General features: G+C 41.5%; 1 protein-coding gene across 1 annotated transcript in view; it reads left to right on the top strand.

Moving 5' to 3' along the window:
* The window catches only part of epas1b (endothelial PAS domain protein 1b), a 96,253-nt gene that overhangs the window by 58,828 nt on the left and 17,179 nt on the right, over nucleotides 1-20,246 (top strand). The window contains exons 5-6 of the mRNA XM_061932470.1: nucleotides 6,592-6,710; nucleotides 13,904-14,106. Of these exons, the coding sequence (XP_061788454.1) occupies nucleotides 6,592-6,710; nucleotides 13,904-14,106 (322 nt within the window). The remainder of the gene's footprint in view (nucleotides 1-6,591; nucleotides 6,711-13,903; nucleotides 14,107-20,246) is intronic.

A 20,246-nucleotide genomic window follows, 5' to 3' on the forward strand; every position in this document is an offset into this window, starting at 1 on the left:
TTTAAGCTTTTCATTTTCTGTTGTTTGTCCTGGAGTCATAGCCTTTCTCACCCTGCTATCCTCGCGTTTTCAAGCCCTGTTCACGGTCCCATGCCACAGTAAGTGTTTTTATTTCGTGTTCAGTTTCTGCCTTTGTGCAAGTTTTGTTTTCATTCGCCAAGTTTTTTTTTCTTGGACATCTGGTATCTGTCCTTAAGGGAGGGGCTCTGTCATGTCTGTATTATCATGTTTTGTTTTAAGTCATGTTTTGTTTAGTTTCTGTCTTTTCACTCCCTTGTCTGGTCACCATAGCAACCATTAGTTTTCACCTGTCACGTCACGCACCTGTGTCACGTTTTGAGTCACGCACCTGCTTTCACTAATCATGTCCATAGTATTTAAGTTCATTCATTTTCTGTTGTTCGGCCTGACGACCTCACACCACATTTATGCTCTGTCCATTGTTTCATGGCCATGTTCACGCTGCTCCTTTTTTGTCCAAGCCAAGTAAGTTTTTGTTCCATGTTTATAATCTTTTTGTTTTTCATAGTTTATTCTCCGCCACTGTGCGTGCTTTTCATTTGTACTTTTTGCTATAGTCTTTTGGTTTCATAGTTTATTATCCGCCACTGTGCGCGCTTTCATTTATCCCTTTTTTTTTTATATATTAAATTGATATATTAAAACCCGCCATGTACCTTAATTCCCGTCTCGCCCGTGCCAACTTTCCGTTGCACCCCGGAAAAGCAAACTCCCAAGATCAAGTCCTGACAGAGACGACTCGCAATCCAAGATTGCAAGTTGTCCCTTTGCACGGATAGAAAAGTACAACTTCAGCACAATTGATCATAACTATAGCAACGGCCTTTAAGCATAAGAGTTGTGTGATAACTTTATACATATTTATTTGGAACATGTATACAGTATTAATATAATACACCACATATTTCTTTGGAACATGTATACAGTATTAATAAAATACACCACATATTTATTTGGAACATGTATACAGTATTAATAAAATACACCACATATTTACTCATATCAGATACCACGTATACATACCACGTATTTTAATTTTAGTGATATTTTAATTTATTAATTTTAATTTTTTTTTATTAATGAATTTATTAATCAATCCAACAAAACAATACACAACAAATACCATAATAATGCAATCCAATTCCAAAACCAAACTCGACCCAGCAACATTCAGAATAGCAATAAACAGAGCAATTGAGAGCAACACAAACATGACACGGAACAATCTAAAAGTAGTGAGACACAAATGAATATTATCAACAACAGTATCAATATTAGTAACAATTTCAACATAGCAGTGATTAAAAATCCCTCATTGATGTTATCATTACAAACATTAATACAAAAAATTGAGAAAAAAGGGTTAGGGTTAGGGTTACAGTGTCACAGTGGCTTACACTTGCATCGCATCTCATAAACTTGACAACACACTGTGTCCAATATTTTCCACAAAGATATAAAAAGTCATATTTTGGTTCATTTAATAGTTAAAACAAATTTAAATTAAAGCTGCAAGCAGCATTGGTCGGGCCCGCGTATTTGGCAGGTGCTAGTCCTAAGTGTCCCAATACTTTTGTCAAGTTTTAGTCCCAAGTGTCCCAATACTTTTGTCCAGTGTAAGTGTCCCAATACCCTTGTCCAGTGGTAGTCCTAAGTGTCCCAATACTTTAGTCTACTTTTAGTGTGAAGTGTCCCAATACTTTTGTGCAGTGGTATTCCTAAGTGTCCCAATACTGTTGTGCAGTGTAAGTGTCCCAATACTTTTGTCCAGTTTTCGTCATAAGTGTCCCAATACTTTTGTCCAGTGGTAGTAATAAGTGTCCCAATACTTTTGTCAAGTTGTAGTCCCAAGTGTCCCAATACTTTTGTCCAGTTTTCGTGCTATTTGTCCCAATACTTTTGTCCAGTGGTAGTCATAAGTGTCCCAATACTTTTGTCTACTTTTAGTCCGAATTGTCCCAATACATTTGTTTAGTGTACCTACCTTGTCTGCATTGTGTGGGCACGCTGGTGCTGCCTGCTTTTAAGCAGCCTTCTCGAAAAAACAGCAGCATCAGCGCAGCGGCTCTTTGAAGGGTCATAAAATCAAAACCGGAGCCGGTATCAAAACTCTTTCACTAACTTTTAATCAGAAGGGTTCAATCTCTCTCCTGTGTTAGTTTGAAGCCGAAACGACAAACACGCTCAGAGGAGATAATGTTTGAAGAAAGGTGACGGGTTTTTCCAAAAATGTTGTGTTGAAGGGGGAATAGCAACCTTCCTGTAGATTTTTGCTGGGGGTTGTCAATTTATGAAATGTAGGTCTAAGTGAGACCTATGGAGAGGTTTTTGTTTCATGTCTCTCCGACCTTCCCGGTGGGAGTTACAGGCAGTTTTGTCATTTTTTTTCTTCCGAGGAGCAGTTTTTTCTCCGTTTTATTCAAAAATTGCTCTAGAGCACAATTTTTAAATTTGGGGTTAGGTTTTTTTATTAGATCGCAATTTTTGCCAGTCCTGATGTGTGCGTTCAGTTCGGTGAGTTTTGAAGCGTGTTAAGGGGGTCAAATTACAGCTCAAAGAGGCAAAAGTTACTGTTTTTAGTACTTTTTTGTCTTGAAGGGGGAATAGCCAACGTCCTGTTGATTTCTGCCCGATGATATACAATTATGAAAACTAGTTCTAAGTCAGACCTACATACAGGTTTCATGTCTCTCCGATCTTCCTAGTGGGAGATATAGGCAGTCTAGTTTGTTTTTTCCTAGGGGGCGCTAGAGCGCAATTTTGAGTTTTGGGGTTCGGTTTTTTTTAAAAAAAGGTAATTTTTGCAGGTCCTGATGTGTGGGTCAAATATGGTGAGTTTTGAAGCATGTTAAGTGGGTCAAATTACAGTTTGTTGTGGCGGCGGAAGAATAAAGAATAATAAAACCTTACAAATACAATAGGTCCTTATGTCCCATTGCATAATACAATGGGCCATGCGGGCCCTAATAATGGATCCCATATTCCAATATATGACTTATTATTATCTAAACTAAAAACACCACATATTTACTCATATCAGATACCACGTATACCACGTATTTTAATTTTAGTGATATTTTATTCATAGAAAATAATTGCGTTTTATTCGACGAAATTCCTCAACATTTTATAGTCAACTAAAATTACAGTACATTTTGTCGACTAAAACATAAAGCAACAGACAACGCATCTTTAAAGTTGTTGTGGAATACACTTTTAGTCATTATTTATTACTGCAGAACAGCTCTAAAACTAAGACCTGCACGCCATGAATATTTCAATAAGTACATGTTGTTAAGGTTTGCAGGGGAGGTGACGGCGACAGACACTAGAGGGCCGTACTGTTCAACCATTTATTATATATATAGTCCAAATATATATAATAAAACAATACTAAATATACGAACTAAGGAAATGGAGTGTGACAAAAATCCAAGAGTGTGTAAGGTGTAAGACTGTGTAGTATTTAACTGGAACGTTTTACCGTAAGTGTTGGAGGTGCGTGTTGAGAGGAGCGGGGCTGTCAGACAAGGGTGGTCCAGGGGCGGAAGCGTGGTCGAGAGGCAGGAGCGAGTCGTCGTAGTCCGGGCGAGCGAGGAGTCGAGAAACCAGGAAGCACGGGGCAGGCAGGGAAGATCCGGGAGCACAAGACGCACACCTTGACTCGGGGATGCACACAGGGAACTGCGGGGTGAGGGAGGACACGACAATCAACGCAGGCAAAGCACAGAGAGGACAGGTAGAGAGCATAAAGCGAGTTGCATCAAGCATCAGAAGAATAGCTTACTGAACACCAACTGAAGACTATATTCCGGCGCCGGCATGCCAAGATGTCCAGGCTTATGAAGGCAGCTCCTTCATTCCAGGCAGGTGTGATGATTGCCGGTAAGTGATTGCAGCTGCAGGGCGGAGACGTGCGCGGCGCGTCCCTGGATGTGCGCCACAGTCGTAGGCGTGTCCCGCGGTGCTTGCAGCGCGCAAGGATGAGGACGCATTCCAATGCGCCCTGGCCGTGACACATGTCATACTAACCTTATTGTGAGTTATTATTTGAGCTGAAATTTAGCTTGTTTTTTTTCCTCAAATGTTGAATAATATATGACTCAAATGGTCACACGAAGACACAAGCCAGTTGTATTCTAGATTGTGCATAACTACACTATGAGTATCAATCAATCAATCAATCAATCAATCTGTTAGAATAATTGTTTCTAAGTTATCACAAAAGCTTTGAGTGCCTGGTGAGAAGTAAAAGCTGTCTTTGGAACCTACCAAGAGTAAGGCTCGTAAAACTCCACTGTGTAGTGGGGAAGCAAGATGAAGTTCTTTCTTTCAAGTATTATAATCAAACAGAAAGATATTGTCTGACCCAAGGACTATAAAAGCGAAGAGGAAGCAGGACCAGAATCCCCTCCAAGCGACCTCTTTCTGAACTCGTTTACGACCTTTTCTTTTGAACTGTTCTGTAACCAAAGGCATAGCTGTTTACGACCCACTTCCCTTTAAACAGCTGTGGTCATGTGGTCAGAGAAAGTCAAATAAAGGAGGAGTTGTACAATCTTTCGCCAGAGCGTGCTGAAATTAAGGCTGAAACGACGCGTCGACGTAGTCGACGTCATCGGTTACGTAAATTCGTCGACGCCGTTTTTGTGCGTCGCATATTTACGTCACTCTACTTTACTGTCATGGCGGAGCGCAAAGCAGACGATGCGAGCGAGGGGAAAAAAGCACGCCAAAAGTCGTCAAAAGTGTGGGAGTATTTCAATAAACGGCCTAATAATGTTGTTGTATGCACACTGTGTCGAGCGGAAATGGCCTATCATAGCAGCACAACGGCTATGAACGAACATTTGAAAAGAAAACCCCCGACAGCGTTCTTGCCATCACCATCAACAAGTCAATCGTCCGCGTGCGTATACGTTGTCATCATTACACAAAAACATGAATGTGTCATTTGTATCTGCGTTGTAAATTCATAAACTAAAGCACCGTTTCGCTCTGAGAGGCGCGTTTGGCGTGCCTGTTCAGTGTTTACAAAGACGCGCTCCTCTTTAACGCTGTGGAGAGGCGGCGGCGGCGAGCGAGCGGCGAGGCGGGGCGCGCCGGGAGCGACGCCGCAATCGTGCCCAGGTGCGCGATCCGCGCAGTTGGAAGAGAAAAGACTTTGTGTAAAATTAAAAGATTGTAAACCCGGCAAAGCCGTCTGGCGTTCAGTCTGTCGGTCCTGAAAGAACCCCACGGCACAAGACGTGTCACAAACGCTAACGTTAATTAGTTGTGCAAATACCTTTTACAACATTAACAGTTACATATACTATGTACAAACCAACAATTAACTTTCACTTTAATCATACTATCATTGTTGTGTTATTAAGCAAAATAAGCAATACTTTTACTTTTGTTGAAATGTTTACACTGTTACAGAATATTTCCGTTTTGCACTTTTTTGTATTGGATGTTTAGCTTTATTTTTGCACATTTTAGCAAATAAGCAATACTTTTACTTTTGTTGAAATGTTTACACTTGTTACAGAATATTTCCGTTTTGCACTTTTTTGTATTGGATGTTTATCTTTATTTTTGCACATTTTAAAGCAAAATAAGCAATACTTTTACTTTTGAAATGCTTATACTATTCCAGAATATTAAGATTTGCACTGGATGTTTACTTTTATATTTGCACATTAAAAAGCAAATAAGCTACTTTTAATTTTGTTAAATGTTAAAAGTTTTAAATGTTTACATTGTTACAGAATATTTTGTCATGTTGTTGTCAATGTTGACTGAGTGGCCATACTTTTTTTTTTTGTAAATAAAAGCCATGCCTTTTGAAAAAACTGGCCTACATTTATTTTTTCCTCTTCATTTTAAATTAAAAAAAAATCGGTAAAAGGAAAAATAATCTATAGATTAATCGAAAAAATAATCTATAGATTAACCGATTAATCGAAAAAATAATCTATAGATTAATCGATAGAAAAATAATCGTTAGCTGCAGCCCTAGCTGAAATACTATGCAAGGGTACAGTGTACAGGCGTCTCTCCTCAGTTGAGCCGAATTGAATTGTCTCTGTTGGATTCTTTGCTTCTTGTCTTGTTTAATAGATGTCGTCAGTGTTTGAACCTGACACAATGTTTACTTATGTAGCCCTAAATCACGAGTGTCTCAAAGGGCTGCACAAGCCACAAGTTCCCACATTAGGGCAAGGAAAAACTCAACCCAATGGGATGACAATGAGAAACCTTGGAGGGGACCGCAGATGTGGGTCAATGTGCACAACAGAATATCTTAGTTGATCAGACAGTAATGCGTTTATATTAGCTTAGACTGGGTACATTGTTTTTAACGGGGAAAGACGTTAATGACTCTTGTTTTCATGTGAGCATCAAAGTGCAGTTTTTAGATCATTTCATTTTAAAAGGCTAATCCTAACCGTTGGGAGTTTTGCTGCGTTTATCTTGAATAAGTTTATGGTTACACTTTCTACACTACAGTTGTGTTTCCTCAGCAGAATGAACACAATAATTCAAGATGTTTTTCACGTGTTCACGTTGTCAACATTTTTCCAGGCAGCGGCTTCAGAAAAAAGAGCAAAGAGCAAAGCACCGAGCGGGACTTCTTCATGCGGATGAAATGTACGGTGACCAACAGGGGGCGCACTGTCAACCTAAAGTCTGCCAGCTGGAAGGTGAGGGAGACTACACACACACACACACACACACACACAGTTACAACATGATACATGCGTAAAGTTACAACATGATACAAACCCCGTTTCCATATGAGTTGGGAAATTGTGTTAGATGTAAATATAAACGGAATACAATGATTTGCAAATCCTTTTCAACCCATATTCAATTGAATGCACTACAAAGACAAGATATTTGATGTTCAAACTCATTTTGCAAATAATAATTAACTTAGGATTTCATGGCTGCAACACGTGCCAAAGTAGTTGGGAAAGGGCATGTTCACCACTGTGTTACATGGCCTTTCCTTTTAACAACACTCAGTAAACGATTGGGAACTGACGAAACTAATTTTTGAAGCTTTGAAAGTGGAATTCTTTCCCATTCTTGTTTTATGTAGAGCTTCAGTCGTTCAACAGTCCGGGGGTCTCCGCTGTCGCATTTTACGCTTCATAATGCGCCACACATTTTTGATGGGAGACAGGTCTGGACTGCAGGCGGAGCCAGGAAAGTACCCGCACTCTTTTTTTGTTGTAACACGTGCTGAATGTGACTTGGCATTGTCTTGCTGAAATAAGCAGGGGCGTCCATGAAAAAGACGGCGCTTAGATGGCAGCATATGTTGTTCCAAAAGCTGTATGTACCTTTCAGCATTAATGGTGCCTTCACAGATGTGTAAGTTACCCATGCCTTGGGCACTAATGCACCCCCATACCATCACAGATGCTGGCTTTTGAACTTTGCGTCGATAACAGTCTGGATGGTTCGCTTCTATGGCGTCACATTAGTGCCAAAAATCCGAGCGCATAAAAACTGTTATCGCGCGCTGATTCTCCACTTCGTGCGCGCGCGCGACACGCTTTTGTGCGCGCGTGGTGACTTTTTGTGTGCGCGCGGTGCCTTTCTGTGTGCGCACGGTGCCTTTTTGCGCGCGCGCGACATCTTTCTGCGCGCTCTCTGTGTACTCCTGGCATCTCTCCTCGCGCTGTCATGTTTCTTTTTTGGCAGTTTGGGGGCGGGTATGCTTAGACGGCCCCTCCTTTCTGATTGGTCAGGCGAAAAATGCTGAAAAATGCTCAGAGCCAATCAGAAGTATAGTACGGCGGGTCATCGTCAATATGTGTCAAGATTTACGGAGGAAGAAGTGGATAAAAAAATGTTGCGCGCTGATGAAGGTTATTTCATACCACATAAACACAATACAGGGTAATACAAAATGTGAGCCAAATAAATAATAAGACAACAAAGACCATAATCACATCTTTCAGCCAGAACTGGTCCACCAGCAATAACATTATTTTATATTTTCACTTCTTCTTGAACATTTGTTTTCTAATTTATGGAATTTATTTTGATTCAGCCATAAAATTAATGAAATAATCTTTGAATTTTGTTTTTAAAATGTTAAAAATAGCTTTTAATTAAGGCTGAAACGACGCGTCGACGTAGTCGACGTCATCGGTTACGTAAATACGTCGACGCCGTTTTTGTGCGTCGGCGCGTCGCATATTTACGTCACACTACTTTACTGTCATGGCGGAGCGCAAAGCAGACGATGCGAGCGAGGGGAAAAAAGCACGCCAAAAGTCGTCAAAAGTGTGGGAGTATTTCAATAAACGGCCTAATAATGTTGTTGTATGCACACTGTGTCGAGCGGAAATGGCCTATCATAGCAGCACAACGGCTATGAACGAACATTTGAAAAGAAAACCCCCGACAGCGTTCTTGCCATCACCATCAACAAGTCAATCGTCCGCGTGCGTATACGTTGTCATTATTACACAAAAACATGAATGTGTCATTTGTATCTGCGTTGTAAATTCATAAACTAAAGCACCGTTTCGCTCTGAGAGGCGCGTTTGGCGTGCCTGTTCAGTGTTTACAAAGACGCGTTCCTCTTTAACGCTGTGGAGAGGCGGCGGCGGCGAGCGAGCGGCGAGGCAGGGCGCGCCGGGAGCGACGCCGCAATCGTGCCCAGGTGCGCGATCCGCGCAGTTGGAAGAGAAAAGACTTTGTGTAAAATTAAAAGATTGTAAACCTGGCAAAGCCGTCTGGCGTTCAGTCTGTCGGTCCTGAAAGAACCCCACGGCACAAGACGTGTCACAAACGCTGACGTTAATTAGTTGTGCAAATACCTTTTACAACATTAACAGTTACATATACTATGTACAAACCAACAATTAACTTTCACTTTAATCATACTATCATTGTTGTGTTTTTAAGCAAAATAAGCAATACTTTTACTTTTGTTGAAATGTTTACACTGTACACTTTTTTGTATTGGATGTTTAGCTTTATTTTTGCACATTTGAGCAAATAAGCAATACTTTTACTTTTGTTGAAATGTTTACACTTGTTACAGAATATTTCCGTTTTGCACTTTTTTGTATTGGATGTTTATCTTTATTTTTGCACATTTTAAAGCAAAATAAGCAATACTTTTACTTTTGAAATGCTTATACTATTGCAGAATATTAAGATTTGCACTGGATGTTTACTTTTATATTTGCACATTAAAAAGCAAATAAGCTACTTTTAATTTTGTTAAATGTTAAAAGTTTTAAATGTTTACATTGTTACAGAATATTTTGTCATGTTGTTGTCAATGTTGACTGACTAGTGGCCATACTTTTTTTTTTGTAAATAAAAGCCAGGCCTTTTGAAAAAACTGGCCTACATTTATTTTTTCCTCTTCATTTTAAATTTTTAAAAAAATCGGTAAAAGGAAAAATAATCTATAGATTAATCGAAAAAATAATCTATAGATCAACCGATTAATCGAAAAAATAATCTATAGATTAATCGATAGAAAAATAATCGTTAGATGCAGCCCTACTTTTAATAATGTATTCTGAAACAGTTTAAAATAATCAGAGAACTGACTAACACTGACCCTACACAACTATGTTGCACAATTAAATCTTTTTTTTTTTAAAGCGAAAGAGGTAATTTCAACAGGTACAGCATCCTATGTCATATCTACATGTAATAAGATTTGTAACAAGGCAAACCGTTTGTAAATTGGTGGAAAATCGAGCAAGTTATGGTAATTTAATTAGTACATGTACCATTGACATCAATGTAATGATTGAGGCTAGATGTCCGAGGTAAGATGGCTACAACGTTGCTACGCTGGAGAATGATTGGCCATTTGAAAAATGCTCAGAGCCAATCAGAAAGAAGGGGCCGTTTAAGCATACCCGCCCCCAAAGTGCCAAAAAGAAACATGACAGCGCGAGGAGAGATGCCAGGAGTACACAGAGAGCGCGCAGAAAGGCGTCGCGCGCGCGCAGAAAGGCACCGCGCGCGCACAAAAAGTCACCACGCGCGCACAAAAGGGTGTCGCGCGCGCGCACGAAGTGGCGAATCAGCGCGCGATAACAGTTTTTATGCGCTCGGATTTTTGGCACTAATGTGACGCCATACGCTTCCCCTTTGGTCCGGATGACACGATGTCGAATATTTCCAAAAACAATTTGAAATGTGGACTCGTCAGACCACAGAACACTTTCCCACTTTGCATGAGTCCATCTTAGATGATCTCGGGCCCAGAGAAGCCGGCGGCGTTTCTGGGTGTTGTTGATAAATGGCTTTCGCTTTGCATGGTAGAGCTTTAACTTGCACTTACAGATGTAGCGACCGACTGTGTTTAGTGACAGTGGTTTTCCGAAGTGTTCCTGAGCCCATGTGGTGATATCCTTTAGAGATTGATGTCGGTTTTTGATACAGTGCCGTCTGAGGGATCGAAGGTCACGGTCGTTCAATGTTGGTGTCCGGCCATGCCGCTTACGTGGAGTGATTTCTCCAGATTCTCTGAACCTTTTGATGATATTATGGACCGTAGATGTTGAAATCCCTAAATTTCTTGCAATTGCACTTTGAGAAACGTTGTTCTTAAACTGTTTGACTATTTGCTCACGCAGTTGTGGACAAAGGGGTGTACCTCGCCCCATCCTTTCTTGTGAAAGACTTGAGCATTTTTTGGGAAGCTGTTTTTATACCCAATCATGGCACCCACCTGTTCCCAATTAGCCTGCACACCTGTGGGATGTTCCAAATAAGTGTTTGATGAGCATTCCTCAACTTTATCAGTATTTATTGCCACCTTTCCCATGTTGATGTAACACATGGTTTGGGATTGTCTTGCTGAAATAAGCAGGGGCGTCCATGGTAATGTTGCTTGGATGGCAACATATGTTGCTCCAAAACCTGTATGTACCTTTCAGCATTAATGGCGCCTTCACAGATGTGTAAGTTACCCATGTCTTGGGCACTAATACACCCCCATACCATCACAAATGCTGGCTTTTACACTTTGCGCCTATAACAATCCGGATGGTTCTTTTCCTCTTTGGTCCGGAGGACACGACGTCCACAGTTTCCAAAAACAATTTGAAATGTGGACTCGTCAGACCACAGAACACTTTTCCACTTTGTATCAGTCCATCTTAGATGAGCTCAGGCCCAGCGAAGCCGATGGCATTTCTGGGTGTTGTTGATAAACGGTTTTCGCTTTGCATAGGAGAGTTTTAACTTGCACTTACAGATGTAGCGACCAACTGTAGTTACTGACAGTGGGTTTCTGAAGTGTTCCTGAGCCCATGTGGTGATATCCTTTACACACTGATGTTGCTTGTTGATGCTGCACAGCCTGAGGGATCGAAGGTCACGGGCTTAGCTGCTTACGTGCAGTGATTTCTCCACATTCTCTGATATTACGGAGCGTAGATGGTGAAATCCCTAAATTCCTTGCAATAGCTGGTTGAGAAAGGTTTTTCTTAAACTGTTCAACAATTTGCTCACGCATTTGTTGACAAAGTGGTGACCCTCGCCCCATCCTTGTTTGTGAATGACTGAGCATTTCATGGAATCTACTTTTATACCAAATCATGGCACCCACCTGTTCCCAATTAGCCTGCACACCTGTGGGATGTTCCAAATAAGTGTTTGATGAGCATTCCTCAACTTTATCAGTATTTATTGCCACCTTTCCCAACTTCTTTGTCACGTGTTGCTGGCATCAAATTCTAAAGTTAATGATTATTTGCAAAAAAAAAAAAATGTTTATCAGTTTAAACTAAGGCTGAAACGACGCGTCGACATAGTCGACGTCATCGGTTACGTAAATACATCGACGTCATTTTTGTGCGTCGACGCGTCGCATATTTACGTCACACTACCGTCATGGCGGAGCGCAAAGCAGACGATGCGAGGGGTGCGAGCGAGGGGGAAAAAAGCACGCCAAAAGTCGTCAAAAGTGTGGGAGTATTTCAATAAACGGCCTAATAATGTTGTTGTATGCACACTGTGTCGAGCGGAAATGGCCTATCATAGCAGCACAACGGCTATGAACGAACATTTGAAAAGAAAACACCCGACAGCGTTCTTGCCATCACCATCAACTAGTCAATCGTCGGCGTGAGTATACGTTGTCATCATTACACAAAAACATGAATGTGTCATTTGTATCTGCGTTGTAAATTCATAAACTAAAGCACCGTTTCACTCTGAGAGGAGAATTTGGCGTGCCTGTTCAGTGTTTACAAAGACGCGCTCCTCTTTAACGCTGTGGAGAGGCGGGGCCGGCGAGCGAGCGGCGAGGCGGGGCGCGCCGGGAGCAACGCCACAATCGGGATCGCGCACCTGGGCACGATCATCCAATCTCCTCTCGCTGACGAAAAGGGGAGCAGCAGAGAGACTGGAAGGAGCCAGAGTGAAGCTGACGTGGAGCGAGAGAGGAGGAGAGCCAGAGACAGGGGACAACGAGCGAGCGAGGAAGAGGAGCTGAAAAGCGAGGAAAGAAAGAGAAAAGAGTTGGAAGAGAAAAGACTTTGTGTAAAATTAAAAGATTGTAAACCCGGCAAAGCCGTCTGGCGTTCAGTCTGTCGGTCCTGAAAGAACCCCACGGCACAAGACGTGTCACAAACGCTAACGTTAATTAGTTGTGCAAATACCTTTTACAACATTAACAGTTACATATACTATGTACAAACCAACAATTAACTTTCACTTTAATCATACTATCATTGTTGTGTTATTAAGCAAAATAAGCAATACTTTTACTTTTGTTGAAATGTTTACACTGTACACTTTTTTGTATTGGATGTTTAGCTTTATTTTTGCACATTTTAGCAAATAAGCAATACTTTTACTTTTGTTGAAATGTTTACACTTGTTACAGAATATTTCGTTTTGCACTTTTTTGTATTGGATGTTTAGCTTTATTTTTGCACATTTTAGCAAATAAGCAATACTTTTACTTTTGTTGAAATTTGTACACTGTTACAGAATATTTCCGTTTTGCACTTTTTTGTATTGGATGTTTATCTTTATTTTTGCACATTTTAAAGCAAAATAAGCAATACTTTTACTTTAGAAATGCTTATGCTATTGCAGACTATTAAGATTTGCACTGGATGTTTACTTTTATATTTGCACATTAAAAAGCAAATAAGCTACTTTTAATTTTGTTAAATGTTAAAAGTTTTAAATGTTTACATTGTTACAGAATATTTTGTCATGTTGTTGTCAATGTTGACCGAGTGGCCATACTTCTTTTTTTTTTGTAAATAAAAGCCATGCCTTTTGAAAAAACTGGCCTACATTTATTTTTTCCTCTTCATTTTAAATAAAAAAAAAAAATCGGTAAAAGGAAAAATAATCAATAGATTAATCGAAAAAATAATCTATAGATTAACCGATAGAAAAATAATCGTTAGCTGCAGCCCTAGCTGAAATACTATGCAAGGGTACAGTGTACAGGCGTCTCTCCTCAATTGAGCCGAATTGAGGCTTTTGAAAAAACTGGCCTACATTTATTTTTTCATCTTCATTTTAAATAAAAAAAAATAATCGGTAAAAGGAAAAATAATCTGTAGATTAATCGGAAAAAAATAATCTATAGATTAACCGATTAATCGAAAAAATAATCTATAGATTAATCGATAGAAAAATAATCGTTAGCTGCAGCCTTAGTTTAAACATCAAATATGTTGTCTTTGTAGCATATTCAAGTGAATATGGGTTGAAAATGATTCGCAAATCATTGTATTCCGTTTATATTCACATCTAACACAATTTCCCAACTCATATGGAAACGGGGTTTGTACATGCGTCGTCACAACACGATGCATCACATGTTTCCAAACGTGCGTGTCCTTCAAAGCCGTATCGACCTGTCGTCCTCTCGCAGGTGCTTCACTGCGTGGGACACCTGAAGATGTGCGACAGCGCCACCTCGCAGGTGCTGTGCAGCCTCAAAGACCCGCCCCTCACCTGCGCAGTGTTGATGTGTGAGCCTATCCCGCACCCCTCCAACGTCGACGCCCCTTTCGACAGCAGGACATTCCTGAGCAGACACAGCATGGACATGAAGTTCACTTACTGTGACGACAGGTGTGCACTTCTTGTTACCTTTGTGTTCATATCACATCTCTAGACTGCGTCATGTTGCACACACACACACACACACACACACACACACACACACACACACACACACACTGATTGTTCCGGTGTTCCACAGGCTCCAGCATGCAGACGTGTCATTTTTACAAGGTTGCTCATGCATTGCAAATGTTCTTGGATTGTGTGTTCAGTTGTGTGTTCAGTTGTGTTATGTGCGTGACTCAGGAGCCCGGTCTCTTTTGTGCATTCTTTGGCTTAATCGCTGCTGAAATCCTGCGTCCAATTAAGTGGATGAAGTCATTGAAGGTCGTCGGAGGACACACTGGCACGGTCAAGGAAGGAAGGGAGGAAGGAAAGGACTAAAGAAAGCTGTAATAACGGAAGATCCACTAGAGGGCGACATACCTGAGTCTGAGCTAAAGGAGAACTCGACTCGCTTTTTTCTTTTATGTATGCTGTGGATTAGAGATGCGCGGATAGGCAATTTATTTCATCCGCAACCGCGTCAGAAAGTCGTCAACCATCCGCCATCCACCCGATGTAACGTTTGATCAGAACTGCACCCGCCCGCCATCCGCCCGCACCCGCCCCGAAGTTTTATTTACGGAGGCAATAATTGAGCATGGATTTCCAATCGCACTGGCTGATCACATGGGACAGTTAAATGTTTGTAATGCAACCTTTAAAAATCATTACGCGGTGATCGCGGTCCCAAAAATAAACTTTTCTTGCATGATAATGTCCAGAAAAATTCGCTTTATATTACTATAGAGTCCTTTTAACGAATGAGTTTGGTGGTTTATCACAAACCTTAAATGAAATAAGTCCTTTCTTCTCCTGCACCATGCATGCGCTTTGGCCTTGCTTCGTGTTTGGTGCGCAATCCTGTCGGCTGTATTTCACAGCACGACATACTGTTAAAAGTGTTTATACTATTTATGCTTTCAAGTCCAAGTTGAAGAAATCTTGTTAAATGTTGACAGCATAACTACCAAAATACAGAAGTATGTCCTTAATATTTTTGCAGTGCTATTTCTGTTGAAAAGTTCAAATGAGTACATTAGAGATGTGATGTGCCACTTTTCAAGTGTCTGATGGCTTCAATTAATTTTCATTAATTTTTCATATTTTGAATTCTTTTGAAAGGCTTACAAAAAAACTACATTTGAATTGTAATTCCATGCTATTGACAGGACTATTAATTTTAATGAAGTTAGCTTACCATGTTTACAGTATGATAATTGTGATAGAAATGTGAATTTTAGGCACAGAATAGTTTTTACAATTGAACAAGGCAGTAGATTATACAAGCTTGGACAGAAAGTTAATAATGACACCAATTTTTTTTTTTTATGGAATTGTTTAGTACTGTTTTACCATTTGTTTACTGTAAAAAGTGTTTATACTGTTTATACTTTCAATTAACAAATTGAAGTCTTGTGAAAGGTTGACAGGATAACTGGCATTAACTGTCAAAATAATTTCAAACTATTGAAGATAGCTTACAGAATAAACATGTCAATCAACCCATATGATTTTTGCTGTAATATTTTTGTTTTGAAAAGTCACTGTGACTGATAGAAAAGTGATGGTTTTAGCAACATTTTAACCTGTCTGAATGCTAATAATCATTTTGCGTCGGGGGGCGAAGCCCTGAACCCTCCACCAGGACTTTGTCCTGGACCTACCGGGGCCTGCGGCCCTTGGACCCTGGCTACTAGGTTTTTCTGATTTCAAAAGTTGGCAGGTATGGTGAGGTTATAAAGCTTTTGCCTGTTAAAGAAAGGAGACTGATCCAATGCAGTGCAGACTTTCGCGTGCCACGCTGTCACGACCCAGACGCACACCAGTGCGCAATCATATGGGAGCCGCGCTGAGCGCACCTCCAAGCGCGTCTCGCTGCCGGCGACGGCCAGGTATGGGCCCACGCTCCAGCGCCATCCATTTTCAGGGCTAGTTGATTCGGCAGGTGGGTTGTTACACACTCCTTAGCGGGTTCCGACTTCCATGGCCACCGTCCTGCTCTCTATATAAACCAGGGTGAGCCCCACCCCTTTCGTGAGCGCACTGCGCGCGGAGTGACCCCTGTTACGAGCCCCCGGCCACGGGGGTGGCGGGCAGGTAAGCTGCTTACCTGCTGCGCGTGACGCCGGCCGCGGCGAAGGCGGACGAGGCGGGGTGTCGGTGCGGTGGGCGCGGTAGTGACCCTGGACGTGCGTCGGGCCCTTCTCGCGGATCGCCTCAGCTACGGCTCCCGGTGGGGCCCTCTCGGGGGAAGGGGCCTCGGTCCCGGACCCCGGCGAGGCGTCCCTTCTCCGCTCCGTAAAAGTGTCCATCTCTTTTCTTTTTTTTTCTTCTGTTGTGGCATATGCAGCAGGTGCCTGCTCGTTTTTCGTATGTGGGTAACAACATTTAACTATGTATATATATTTCCCAATTGGTTTAACTGCCACCCGCAAAAAAAAAAAAAAAAAAAAAAATATCTAATTAATCCGCCCGACCCGACCCGCGCGCGGATAAAATCTTATTTTTTTTAATTTCATCCGCCCGATCCGCGGATAATCCGCGGACTCCGCGGTTGTGCCCGCAAACCGCGCATCTCTACTGTGGATAGAAAACCTTTTTTTTTTTTTTTTTTTAAAAGCCTTTATTTTTAGATACACTATATTGCCAAAAGTATTTGGCCACATCATCCAAATGATGACAACCAGGTGTCCTAATCACTTGGCCTGGTGTATCAAATCAAGCACTTAGGCATGGAGACTTGTTTCTACAAACATGTGTGAAAGAATGGGCCGCTCTCAGTGCTTTCCAGCATGGAACTGTCACAGGATGCCACCTGTGCAACAAATCCAGTCGTGAAATTTCCTCGCTCCCAAAATATTCCAAAGTCAACTTTATTATAAGAAAAGTGAAGGGTTTGGGAACAACAGCAACTCAGCCACGTAAACGGACAGAGAGAGGTCAGCATAGCGCAAAGAATTTCTGCACAGTCAGTTGCTACAGAGCTCCAAACTTCATGCGACCTTCCAATTAGCCCACGTACAGTACGCAGAGAGCTTCATGGAATGGGTTTTCATGGCCGGGCAGCTGCATCTAAGCCATACATCACCAAGTCCAATGCAAAGCGTATGATTCAGTGGTGTAAAGCACGTCGCCAAAGGACTCTAGAGCAGTGGAGACGCCTTCTCTGGACTGATGAATCACACTTTTCCATCTGGCAATCTAGGGCTGCAACAACTAATCGATTAAATCGATTAAAATTGATTATAAAAATAATAATAAAAATTTAGTCATCGATTCGTTGGATCTATGCTAGGCGCATGCGCAGATGCTACTTTTTTATTTTTTTATTTTATTTTTTTATAAACCTTTATTTATAAACTGCAACATTTACAAACTGCTGAGAAACAATAATCAAAATAAGTATGGTGCCAGTATGCTGTTTTTTTCCAATAAAATACTGGAAAGGATAGAAATGTAGTTTGTCTCTTTTATCCGATTATTAATCGATTAATCAAAGTAGTAATCGACAGATTAATCGATTATCAAATTAGTTGTTAGTTGCAGCCCTACGGCAATCTGATGGACCAGTCTGAGTTTGGAGGTTGACAGGAGAACGCTACGTGTCGGACTGCATTGTGCCGAGTGTGAAATTTGGTGGAGGAGGAATTATGGTGTGGGTTTGGTTCTTCAGGAGTTGGGTTCCAGTGAAAGGAACTTTGAATGCTCCAGGATAGCAAAACATTTTGGACAATTCCATGGGATGGCAATTCAAGTTCATATGTGAGTCAAGGCAGGTGGCCAAATACTTTTGGCAATATAGTGTATATGTGTGCTAGTTCTAGCTATTAGGCTGTTCTAGTTTATTTTTTTTTTTTACTATTTATTTTACTTGTTGGGGGCAGCTATTTGTGGTTCTAGCGTTGTTGTTTTTTTAAATGCACTGTAGCACGTTGAGGGTGTTTGTTCAATGTAAAGTGCTTTTACAAATAAAATCTATTATTTTTATTATTGTTATGCATTCTAACTTGTAATCGGCTCGTTCTATATGGCTAACAAGGGAAGTGATACGTTATCCCTCTAAATCACTCGAAGGAACATGCAAAAAGTGCCAACAGTACTCCATTTAGGGTTAGGGTTAGGGTTAGGGTTAGGGTTTAGGGTTAGGGGTAGGGTTGGGTTAGGGTTAGGGTTAGGGTTTAGGTGTTAGGGTTAGGGTTTAGGGGTAGGGGTAGGGTTGGGTTTAGGGTTAGGGTTGGGTTAGGGTTAGGGTTGGGGTTGGGTTAGGGTTAGGGTTAGGGTTAGGGTTAGGGTTTAGGGGTTAGGGTTAGGGTTTAGGATTAGGGGTAGGGTTGGGGTTAGGGTTAGGGTTGGGTTAGGGGTAGGGTTAGGGTTAGGTCACTACATGGTGACTTGAATATTAACAAGTATTAGCCATATGGGTTAGGGTTAGGGTTTAGGGGTTAGGGTTAGGGTTTAGGGGTAGGGTTGGGTTAGGGTTAGGGTTAGGGTTAGGGGTTAGGGTTAGGGTTTAGGGGTAGGGGTAGGGGTAGGGTTGGGTTTAGGGTTAGGGTTGGGTTAGGGTTAGGGTTAGGGTTAGGGTTGGAGTTGGGTTAGGGTTAGGGTTTAGGGGTTAGGGTTAGGATTTAGGGTTAGGGGTAGGGTTGGGTTAGGGTTAGGGTTAGGGTTTAGGGGTAGGGGTAGGGTTGGGTTTAGGGTTAGGGTTGGGTTAGGGTTAGGGTTAGGGTTAGGGTTGGAGTTGGGTTAGGGTTAGGGTTTAGGGGTTAGGGTTAGGGTTAGGGTTAGGGTTTAGGATTAGGGGTAGGGTTGGGGTTAGGGTTAGGGTTGGGTTAGGGGTAGGGTTAGGGTTAGGTCACTACATGGTGACTTGAATATTAACAAGTATTAGCCATATGGGTTAGGGTTAGGGTTAGGGTTAGGGTTAGGGTTAGGGTTAGGGTTAGGGTTAGGGTTGGGGTTGGGGTTGGGTTAGAGGTAGGGTTGGGGTTGGGTTAGGTGTTGGGGGTTAGGGTTAGGGTTAGGGTTAGGGTTTAGGTTTAGGGGTAGGGTTGGGGTTAGGGTTAGGGTTGGGTTAGGGTTAGGGTTAGGGTTAGGGTTAGGGTTAGGTCACCACTTGGTGACCTGAATTTTAACAAGTATTAGCCATATTGTTTTTATAAGCGCTAACACTACTTTTAGCCTGTTGTTGTTTCTTCACCCCTGGTGAGGATTATGGTGAATTGTTTGTGTAAAGAGGAAGATACAAACATCCCATCAGTCTTTATCCCAGTGAGAGCAGACATGGTACAGTAAGTGCTTGTTTTGTTATGTTCGTATATCTTGTTTAGGACTTAGCAATACTGCGACATGATGATTAGTGTTTAGCACACAGCTTCCAAAACTTGTAGATCGTCCTCCTTATACTCGGGTTCAAAAATAGAAGATTCTGGATCATCTTACAGTGTGTATATAAAACCTTGATGGAGGTTTTTTTTGGAGGTTTTTAACACTTGGATGCACAAGTGGTGTCATGTGGGGGTCAAAAATACTGATACTGTCCCAATTACACATCTGATGTCAGCTCTGATATCTGATGCAACTTTGACTGTCAATACTGTCCCACTTACACATCTGATGTCAGCTCTGATATCTGATGCAACTTTGACTGTCAATACTGTCCCACTTACGCATCTGATGTCAACAGTCTCACATCTGATGTAACTTTGACTGTCAATACTGTCCCACTTACACATCTGATGTCAACAGTCTCACATCTAATGTAACTTTGACTGTCAATACTGTCCCACTTACACATCTGATGTCAACAGTCTCACATCTGATGTAACTTTGACTGTCAATGCTGTCCCACCTACACATCTGATGTCAACAGTCTCACATCTGATGTAACTTTGACTGTCAATACTGTCCCACTTACACATCTGATGTCAACAGTCTCACATCTGATGTAACTTTGACTGTCAATACTGTCCCACTTACACATCTGATGTCCACAGTCTCCCATCTGATGTGACTTTGACTGTCAATACTGTCCCACCTACACATCTGATGTCAACAGTTTCACATCTGATGCAACTTTGACTGTCAATGCTGTCCCACCTACACAT

This window comes from Nerophis lumbriciformis, linkage group LG02, assembly GCF_033978685.3.
Source record: "Nerophis lumbriciformis linkage group LG02, RoL_Nlum_v2.1, whole genome shotgun sequence".
Classification (NCBI taxonomy): Eukaryota; Metazoa; Chordata; class Actinopteri; order Syngnathiformes; family Syngnathidae; genus Nerophis; species Nerophis lumbriciformis.